Source organism: Gracilinanus agilis, chromosome 3 (genome assembly GCF_016433145.1).
Source record: "Gracilinanus agilis isolate LMUSP501 chromosome 3, AgileGrace, whole genome shotgun sequence".
In the NCBI taxonomy this organism is placed as follows: domain Eukaryota; kingdom Metazoa; phylum Chordata; class Mammalia; order Didelphimorphia; family Didelphidae; genus Gracilinanus; species Gracilinanus agilis.
The window spans coordinates 342,700,593-342,711,682 of record NC_058132.1 but is presented as its reverse complement, the minus strand read 5'-3'; the positions used below and the strand labels follow the sequence as shown (position 1 = coordinate 342,711,682).

The following is an 11,090-nucleotide window of genomic DNA, read 5'->3' as shown; positions in this document are numbered from 1 at the left end:
AAATTAATCATTTGAGTAAAATGTACTTTGGTAGGTTGAGGTTTTTTTTAATAGATTTGTTGAGAAACGTCTGTCAAAACAGCATATATCCATTTTTCTTTTAGGTAGAGACTTCTTTTTTACTAGAGATATTTTAGAATCACACAATGTTAAAGCTAGAAGGAAGTTTCTAATCTACCCCTTTCATTTCATAAGGAAACTGAGGTCTAAAGAAACTGTCATTGAAATTGAGAGTTCAAAGAGGTTTTAGTAATCATTTCTTACATCACTTTTATTTTACAGAAGTGGAAACTGAGCCCGATAGAGGTAACAGTAATTTGCTCAAAATTCCACAGTAAGTTAACATCAGAGCCCCAACTACAACCTGTCTTCTCATTCGCAGTCTTATTCTCATTCCATGGCAACACATTTCTCTCAACTTGTTTTATAATAAACATAGAGTAAGGCATCCCTATTCTGGCATATTTTGCTTGGCAATCCACATAGATGGAAAGGGAGAAGATGGAAGGAGAAATACCTGAATTCTTGCAGTAGTTTCCCTTCTTTTTCCTTTGACCTCTAATGTATCCTATGTAATGATGTTATCTAAGTGGTATGGTTGTTTAATTAGCCCTCACTCTGCTAATCAAAAGCCTCAGGTGATTCTGGGGTGGTGATTGAGCTTGGACTTCTCTCATATTTTTTCCTATCCTGTTTTCATATGCTCCATCCAAACTCTCTATCCCCCAAACATATTCCAGGTTTTCTTGCCTCTGAAAAAAGATTCACATCATTTCCCATGTCTGGATTACCCTCCCTAAACTAATTGCTGTCTATTGAAATCCTACCTATATTCCAAGACCTATTTGCCTCTTCCCCTGCTTAGCCTTCCTTGATTTACACCAGCACACCAGTGAGTAATGTAAATGATTTTTTACTCTAATCTGAATCTAGTACTCAGAATACTCACAGGAATCTGTGATCTCATTGTAGGAATTCCCTCTAGTAAAGCAAATCTCAACCCTTCCATGTCACTCTTGCCCTGTCCCTAAAATTTCACAGTGGCCCATCCAACTTTAGGGAAAAATTGGGGAACTTTCCTCTCTTTCTCTTGACATTGAAAGAATTAAGGGTCTTTGTTTCAGAGGGAAACTTGAAAACAATTAAAAGAACATTTCTTGTTTTGCAAACAAGAGCATCTAATAGACCTTATTTAGGGAATTCCTCAGTCTGGACCCTGCACTCAATTTCTGTCATGACAGTGGGCATATGGCTCCCTCTTTTGTGCCTTCCTTGGTATAAATAGTTAGTGGTTAGAGGTGATCTAAGAATTGTATAATTGTGTAATTCTTCATACCCTCTGCCCTCCTTTTCCCCAAACTTCACCACCATTCCTGAAAAAGCAGAAAGGAGTTACACAGAACTAGGAGTAATTTTCCTTTGTTTCATGGGTTATCATGGGTCAAAGTATTCATCACCAAGTGGCCAGACTACATGTGATGATCCTCAGAATGCAGGCAATCTACAGCCAGGTTTGAATTCAAAACTTTTCCAGCATGTATAGTAGTCCTTGGTAGCCCTTGAAAATCCAGGGGCATCTCTTGTACCATGATGAGGGATGACAGTAAGACTTGGTAGAGCTTATAGTACTTTATACCCATTTATCTCATTTCATTACAGTTATTTGTACACAAAGCATATGCCTCCTCCTTACCTTCTCTTAAATATCCCTAGATTCCTTTGAAGCTTAGCTCCAGTACTTTCCTATACAAAGCTTTTCTTAGTCTTCCCTCTAGTATATACCTGCCTCCCACAAAATATTAATTACCTTGTATTTTGCATATATTCTATATCTCTTTTTATGTGTACATGCTGTTTCCCCCATTAGAATGTAAGCTCTTTGAAGACAGGAATCAGTTTATTTTTTTTTTGGCATACCCAGGATCTAGCATAATGACTGGACAGGGTAGGTACTTCATAAATTCTTAATGATTGATTATATTTCCCTACTACCTAGCATCCTCCTTCAGGGCACTGACTATATTTTATTGATCTTGAAACCTTCTCTCAGGGCCTAGTATAATGTATTGCACATGGTAGAAGAAAAAAATGTTTGAATGGATGAGTGAATATGGTCTTTAAAAAGCTTTTTTTACTCTCTAGTCTCTATGGAATCCTGGTGTCCAATAGATTACCATTTTCATTACAAAACAACAAGCAATGGAGAAAAAGAGATCTCTTTAAGGCTGGACGGGGGAAGGACCAATAAAGGGAGAAAAGACAAAAAAATAGACATGACAATGAAATGAGATTTTGCTGTAGTTTTTGGTTTTTTTTATCTTTATTTTTCAGAAGCATGACAGATGATCTCTACATGATATTGACTCTGAGGAATTGAGAATTCCAGCCTGAACTAATCTATAATGGAGAAGACAGAATGCAAAGTACCGACATGGAGACCACTGTTCTGTTGTTAACTTCACTGTAGACATGTGCCCTCAAAGGAGAGAGTGAAAGACTCTCAGGACACCTTTTACATCCTTGTACCCTTTTTTCTCCCTCCTGGAGAAAAGAGAAACAATGACCTATTATAGATGTTGCTTGATCCTCTTGGCATTAACCTGGAACACTTCTGCCTATGGCCCTGACCAGAGAGCACAGAAGAAGGGTGATATTATTCTTGGAGGACTCTTTCCAATTCATTTTGGAGTAGCAGCTAAAGATCAGGATTTGAAATCAAGGCCTGAGTCAGTGGAATGCATCAGGTAAGATAAAGAAGCAATGTCCCAGACACAGTCTGCTTTTCTCTTATAATATTGGGAATGCATATGGAGTAGCAGTTGTTTTTCTGAGGTGGTTCTGAGTTTGTAATGATGGCCCAACAGGTTCACGCTGAAAATTCTTTAATGGTTCTTTAAGTAGGAAACAATTACCCAATTACGTTACAAATATACCTTTCTTCTGTTTCAACAAGCATATGAATGTTTGAATCTGCAGTAATTTGAAGCTCAGGGGAATAAAAGTTATCATTGTATATATTGTAAGCACTTAATGAATAAATCTAAAAGAATGTGAGGAGCATATTAAATGCTTAAAAGGTTCCCAATGCATTTTTGTTGTTGTTAAAATGGGTTTGTGAAACAACCAAACAAAAAACCTATTGCAAACCAGTGGTCTTTGGGATTATATGAGTAGGCATGTTGGAGAATAGGTCTCCCAACCACAAACGCACAGGACCCCATGGCTTAACTACACTGCACTGTTTCAAAAGGACAAATGAACATACATATCTCATATGATAATTCACTATGTACAATATAGTGTGCAGAAAAATAGACATGGATATCATTTGCAAAATACTTTACTAGTTAAGTTTAGGCATGAGTTTGACAAACTGGAGGTCATCTTCCTTTCTTCCTTCTTTCTCTTTCTTTCCTTCTTTCTCACTCTATTTCTTTCCTTTTTCTTTTTCTTTCCTCCTTCTCTCCCCTCCATCCTTCCTTCCTTCCTTCCTTTCTTCCTTCCTTCCTTCCTTCCTTCCTTCTTTCCTTCCTACAAAGGTCAAGGTAAATACAAAATTGGAAGAAAGGATAAAAATTCTATATGAAGATATTGTATATACCAAAGTCAAAGTAAATATAGGTTAGATAAAAATAAGACAAGTGCATCATAGTGTAGTAGATGGAGCACTAGACTTGGAGTAAGAAAGACTGGGTTCAAATCCCACCTCTGACATTAGATGACTGGGCAGTCATAAAGATAAGCTTCAATTTCCTCATCTATAAAAGAAAATGAGTTCCCTGTAGTACCTACTTTGTGGGGTTGTGAGCCTGAAATGAGATATGTAAAGCACCTTGAAACCATAAAGTATTATATAAAGTCAGCTATCATAAAACATTATATTTGGATGTAAGGACTGCCAAGCAGAGTAGATAGAGTACCAGGCCTGGAGTCAGATAGACTCATCGCCTTGAGTTCAAACACTTACTGGCTGTGTCACTCTGGGCAAGTCACTTTAATCAGTTTCCTCTTCTGTCAAATGAGCTGGAGGAGAAAATGGCAAACTACTCTAGAATCTTTGTCATGAAGAGTCAGACATGACCGAAAAATGACTAAATAACAACTACAGCAATAACATTTGGATATAACAGTTCCCTCCTGACTGCTAAAAGCTCTCTACTTTGGGGAGAAATGGGAACTGGACAAAAATAAAGAAATTCCCTCTATTGCCATTTTCTGGAGAAGTTTAACCAATACAAAACAATTCATATTAATGATAAAATTAAAAGACCTCAGAAACCATCTTAGCCAGCAGATACTCAGTCTCCTTTGACAAAAGAGAGGCATGGGTTAAGGAGCCACAATTTGAGGGCCATTTGCAAAGCATTACAGAGCAGCCCAATATGAGAAGCCCTGTCTCAAAAAACAACAAAAATCAAAAGACAAATAAGTCTAGCAAGTACTTACTTTGACATCCAGCTAAGCCATATCAAATATCTGAGAATATGGAAAAAAAGACAACACATAGTAAAATCCGAGGAACAAAATTTCCTCTGGAATCTGCTGGGATTTTAAAATATACTCATTTCATTAGTGTCCACTGTGAAACTACCACATATAGATTCTAACCCCTTAATATATATCACCTGATATATAAGAGGAAATCAGAAGGAGAGACTGGCTTTGACCAAATACATAGAAAAGAAATCTTTGGAGGAAATAGTACCATTTTAAAGGTACTCAAGGAGAGGTTTTCAGAGTATCTCAAAGAGAAAAATATCAGCAGTGATGCTTTTACTTCCCCAAAGGGGATGAAAAGAGAGCAGTTACTCATGAACCTGCTTTCTCATCTCTAAAATAACTATAAGAATCCTATATGTATGTACAATAGTATCCTTAATGAAAATATGAGAAGAAACTACCCAGACGTTTGTAGACAAATTTTACGGCAGACCCACATTTTCATAGACGCGCGACTGACTAAGAAGTGTTGAGAACATTGCTGTGTCTATTATTTACTGAAAAGGAAAAATGTCCTGAATTTCTTTTTCAGTTTTTTTCAGTTAACAAGTATTTATTTTCTCTTCTTCCCATCCTCCCTTACTAAATTTAAAAATAAAAACCTTTGTAACAAATATGCCTAGTCAAGGAAATAAATTCCTTGTCTAAAGCAACATATGTAGTCTTTCATTTCTCTGTCAGGAGGTAAGAAGCATTCTTTATCATCAGTTCTCTGGAATCATGGTCTGTCATTTCATTGCTTAGTGTTCTTAAATGTTTCAAAATAGTTTGTGCTTATAGTTTTCACTACTTTCATATATCATAATTTGTTTGAGCATTCCACAATTGATTAACCGTCCCCTTTGTTTCCTTTTCTTTGCCACCACAAAAAGCTGCTACAACCATTTCAGTACATATAAGTACATATTTTCCTCTTTCTTCGATCTCTTTGTGGGACAGAGGCTTAGGAGTGAGTGGTATCACCGCGAAATGTCCAAATTTTTAGAAAAGGGAAGAGTAACAAAGCAGGATCTAGAAAACTTCATTTCAATTCTTTCTAAAACTTTAAAAGGAATTGGTGATTGCTGATAGTTTATATGGCTTCACTAAGAACAGATCATGCCAGAAAAAAACTAATTTTCTTTTTTAATAGAATAATAATCAGTTAGAGCAGGGCAATATTGCAGAAGTATATAGTAGGTCAGATTTCAGCAATATATCTTAATGGAGTCTCTCCTACTCGTCTTATAAATAAGATGGAGAGAAGAATCTAGACAGTAGCATAGTTAATCATTAACTCAAATTTCTATTGAAATTTATGTTGAACTTTAAGATTTACAAAGTACTTTTTTCACAATAGTTCTGTAGCGTAAGTAGTATGGATAGGCATTAGGAACTAGGCCTATGATTTCATTGATACAGGGAACTCCTGGATGAGAAAACTGTTACTATTGGCAATTTTTCTGTAACTTACAGTTTTAGAGTTGCCTAGAGAAATAGTATAAGCATTATTATGACCATTTCATAAAGGAGGAAGCAAAGGCATTGAGCTGATGACTTGCCTGTGATCACATAACTAAAAATTCAACAAAATTCAAATCTGGTCCTTCTGATTCTAATTCTAACACCACAGGGGGCTCAGACAATAGTCATCAATGGGTCAGTATTCAAACAATGGTTCTTGAAGTTTGGTTTGGGGGCTTTTACAGGTCCTGTTTCCCTTTCATTCAGACCCTGAGGTAAAAATTACTTTCATAATAATATTATGACATTTTATTTCTAAGTAAGTACCAATAGATCAAACTGATAGAAACAAAAGCCCTTTGGGATCCTCATTTTTTTTTTAAACCCTTACCTTCTGTCTTGGAGTCAATACTGTGTATTGGCTCCAAGGCAGAAGAGTGGTAAGGGTAGGCAATGGGGGTCAAGTGACTTGCCCAGGGTCACACAGCTGGGAAGTGTCTGAGGCTAGATTTGAACCTAGGACCTCCCGTCTCTCGGCCTGGCTCTCAATCCACTGAGCTACCCAGCTGCCCCCGGGATCCTCATTTTTAAGAGCATACAGGCACCTTGAGATGAAAAGTTTGAGAACTTTTGCCTTAGAGGAATGTCTCTAATAGCATGCCTCAGAGGTCAGGCTGCTGTTTGTCCTACTTAACATTTTGGCCAGTATCTTGGATCAAAATCCAGAAGTCACACTTACCAAAACTGGAGATGACAAAAATGGGGAACGACAACAAATATAGATGACAAATGCAAAGAAATCATAATAGGATAGAATGACGACAAACTGAACTGAATTAAGTAGAAATATATTAGAGATGAATGGAAAACTCTGCACTTGGGTTCAGAAAGTGAAAGATGAGGAAGACAAGGCCAAACAACAAACTACATATGAGGAAAATGAGGGAATTTTAATGTCATAAAAGTTCAAAGTGTCATGGAAATCACAATTAGTCATTGTATTTTTTACTGATTTTAGGTATAATATCCAGAGGGCAGAGATAGTCCTGTCGTACTTTGCCCTGGTCAGTGCACATTTAGAGGCTGCAATTCATAAAATTCTGAAAAAAAAATCAGAATTTTACAAGTAAGCTAAAAAACAATAGAAAGATGAATTATGGGAATAATTTGATTGTTACATATTCATAAACTTCAAACTTAAAAAGTGGTATAAAAGACATCCCTAAGATCATTAATGACCAGATCATGATATAAACAAAGTGCCATGCAAAGGGAGAGACAGTAGATGGACAGGTTGAATCTATATGGACACTTCAAGGAAGTTAAAAGAATCTAAGAAAAACTCAAACTCATTCAGTAGATCCTCAATACAGAAATTATAGAAAGGCATGAGGAAAAATTGTCCATCATAAGAAGGCATTCTTTGCTTTGGTTAAGGAAGGAGATGACCCATGAAACCAATGTTGTTGCTGTTCAATTGTTTTTCAGTTGCATCTTACACTTCAGATCCCATTTGGGGTTTTCTTGGCAAAGATACTGGAGTGGTTTGCCGTTTCTTGCTCCAGCTCATTTTGCAGATGAGGAAACTGAGACAAACAAGGTGAAGTGACTTGTCCAGGGTCATACAGCTAATGTCTGTGGCCTGATTTGAACTCAGGAAGAGGAGTCTCCCTCACTCAAAGCCTGGCACTCTATCCTCTGCATTACCTATATGACCCCATAAAGCCATAGATCCAACTAAATCAGAACTAGAAAATCTCTCTAACATCCTTTTCAGCACAAACTGTCCACTTTTCTCACAGGGTCTAAAGATCAAGGATATTTCTCCAAAAAAGGGAAACAAATATCCAGGGTTAAGAAACATGATGAAACATCAAAATTGCTTCATGAAATTTGGATTTCATTTAAATAGAGACTGTACACACAGAGGTAGTTAAAAATTGTTTACAAGAATATCTTAATTTTCTTTTGGTTTGGCTTTAAAAAAAAAGTCATTTTTGTTTCATGTGCTTTTAAGGACTAACCTTCACCAATACCAAGAATACTTACATTCTGCCAGGGACACTCAGCTTCCCTACCAGAATTCTTAGCAAGACTCCTGCCTCCAGATTCCCCAGCAAACTTAGTTTTGCAAATATAGCAAATTTTTTACACTTAGTGATCTGCCCCTTTGCAGATTATACTGAGTAAGTTTCACATATGCACAGATTTCTCCTTGGAAACAGGATTATATTTAAAAAACACACAGTAATCAATATTCATTGATTACCTTAGGGACATTTTAACTCAAGCCAAATATGACAGCCTACTAAGTAACTTCCTTGTATTGATAATTCTGTCAATTATAACAGCTGACATTTGTATTTTGCTTTAAATTTTACAAAGTGTTTTATACCTTCACATTAGCTCTCAATGACCATATGAATTATTATTGTGCCCCTTTTATGGATGAGAAGACTGGGCCTTAAAGAGGTTGTAACTTGTCCACTAGTAAATGTTAAAAGTAGAATTTGAATCCAGGGCTTTCTGACTCGAGTTCAGTACTCTATCCACTTTGTCGTATCTTTTCATAGACGGCTATTTCTAATCATTTTTGTTGTATACTGATGTATATTAAAAACTTACAATTATTCCTGCCCTAGAATTATATCTTTCCCAGAGTCCATCGAGACCATTTGGGTACCTGACATAGAAGTCTAGAAGCCCTAAGGTTCTAACCAATCACAATTTCTAAATAAGGCCCTAAACAAACACCTCAGATAGAGTTCATAAACCTGCCATGAAAAGGCCATAATCCCCCCAAAGAAAATCTCTTGTTGCTCTTTCTCTTCATTCATTGCACTAACTTTCTACTGGCCAGCATTCTGTTCCTTTGATGTAACAAAGAATGTAATACACACACAAAAAATACAAATGCACACAAAATGTATATTACTGAGTCCCAAACCTTTAACTTATAATATTGCAGAGACAGCTAGGTAGCACAATGGATAAAGTGCCAGGCCTGGAGTCAGGAGAATCTGGATTCAAATCTAGCCTCAGTTATTTCTAAGCTGTGTGACCCTGGGCAGGTCACTTAACCCTGATTGCCAGCCCTTGCCACTCTTTTGTCTTAGAATCGATACTAAGACAGAAGATAAGAATCTCTAAAAAAAAACAAAACCTTACAATATTACAGGCAACAAGATCATGGTGGAAAACTAGATCCCCTCTACCACTCAAACCCTAGAGAAACATTTCACTTTCCCCTGGGGGAAGAGGGAAGTTGAAAGCAATGTCCAGAAACCTCAGTCTTTGCACTCTAACACTGGATATGCAAGGGAGAGGTAAAGTAGTATATACTCAGACAATTAGCTATATTCTGGCCTTGCCAACTTTATTCATGTCAAGTTGGCTCAGACTTGAAGTATTTCCTGAAAGTCCAAAGATGTCCCCACTGAGATATGAGGGATCAGAGAGAACTCCTTTCTAGACACATCTCCCTTCTTCTTACTACTCAGCTGTAAACACACACAAAAAAAAATACCTCCAGTTGGAAGTCACTCAGATACTGCATTTCCCTGGAATCCTCAAATTCCCTGCCTCCTTTGTTGGGTGTGCCCCCGCATTTCTCTAAACAAGGGCAAAGTTTCTTCCTATTCACTATGTCAGGGAATCTGCCTATTCCTCTACGGTCTGGGAGATACCATCAAGGTCACATCTCCAATCCAATCAAAACTTGAGATTTCTGAGGGGTCGTTCCCCCAATGAAAGCTTTTGTTGAGGAGAAATCCAAAGTTCCCACCCAGTAGTCCCCAAAGTATATGTGGAGTTCTAGAAGGGAATGAAAGGAAAAGAATTCTGACATGCTTATCTCACTGCACTCAGGACTTCCCTGTGGATCTTCTCCCTGAAGCCCATGTCCCCGTTGGGCAGATATATTTAAGCTCCAGACCTGAAATGGGAAACCTACATACATATTTGTAAGAAAACCTAAAGAGAAAATGTTTGTCTATCTATCATCCTTGAAGTGTCCCCCATGTTTTTTTGTGGAAATGGGAGGAGTGGCTGCCTTTGCATCCCTACCATACCTTTAAGTAACTTGATGTCAAAAACTAAGATGCGCCACAGTTCAAAGAGACCTTTGGGGCTGTCTGGTCTAATCCTACCTGATCAACAAGTGTTTGTTGTCTACTATGTGTGCCAGGCACTGTTCTAGATACTGAAGATCCAAGTACAAAGAACAAAACAAACAGTCCCTAATGAAAAGAAATTTGTATTCTAATGAGGGAGACAGCAAATGCTCATATAAATGTATAGAGCATAAATAAAAATGAATAGATACACATATATATGTAGCTAATCATAATAACAATAGTTAGCATTTTATATAGTATCTACAACATGCCAGGGCCTGTGCTAAGTCCTTCACAAAAAGCTTTTGTGATCCTCTCAACAACCCTGGGGGGGTAGATATTATTATTATCCCCATTTTATAGGTGAGAAATCTAAGAAATAGAAGTTAAGTGACTTGTCCAACTAAGTTTCTGAGACAGAATTTGAACTCAGGTCTTCCTAGCTCCAAATAGCACTCTCTCCACTGAACCACCTAGTTCTCTTGTTAAATAAAAGGTAGTTTGGGAAGGAAGGTACTAGCAGTTTAGAAGAAGCCTCTCTGTGCCTTTTCTGGCAGGCAGATTATCCAGCCTCCATTGAAAGACTACCTTTCTCTAGTTGAACAGCTTTCGTTCTTCTGAAGCTTTTTCTTAGACTGAATCTGAATATTTGTCATTGTGCAGTTCTTTGTTGTTTCTCTTTGTGACACCATTTAGAGTTTTCTTGGCAAAGAAACTAAAGTGATTTATCATTTCCTTCTGTAGCTCAATTTACAGATGAGGAAACTGAGGCAAACAGAGTTAAATGACTTGGCCAGGGGCTAGTAAGTGTATGAGGTCAGATTTGAACTCAGGGAGATAAGTCTTCCTGACTCTAGGCCAGATACTCTGTCCACTGCATAAAAGAATAGAATACACTTCTTACCCAACCCTTAGTCTACTGTGAGATCATCTAGTATACAATGACCTATAGTGGTACTTTAAAACCATGGAAGATGCTTCTGTTAGTCAGCTAGATTGTCTTCTAGCCCTCCATCCTCTCATATGAAGAAA

At 37.3% G+C, this 11,090-nt stretch overlaps 1 protein-coding gene across 2 annotated transcripts in view; it reads left to right on the top strand.

Moving 5' to 3' along the window:
• Nucleotides 1–2,559: 2,559 nt before the first annotated feature.
• The window catches only part of CASR (calcium sensing receptor), a 76,073-nt gene continuing 67,542 nt past the window's right edge, over nt 2,560–11,090 (top strand). For both annotated transcript variants that reach the window (XM_044666743.1, XM_044666742.1), the window contains exon 1: nt 2,560–2,744. In XM_044666743.1, coding sequence (XP_044522678.1) covers nt 2,560–2,744 — 185 coding nt within the window. The remainder of the gene's footprint in view (nt 2,745–11,090) is intronic.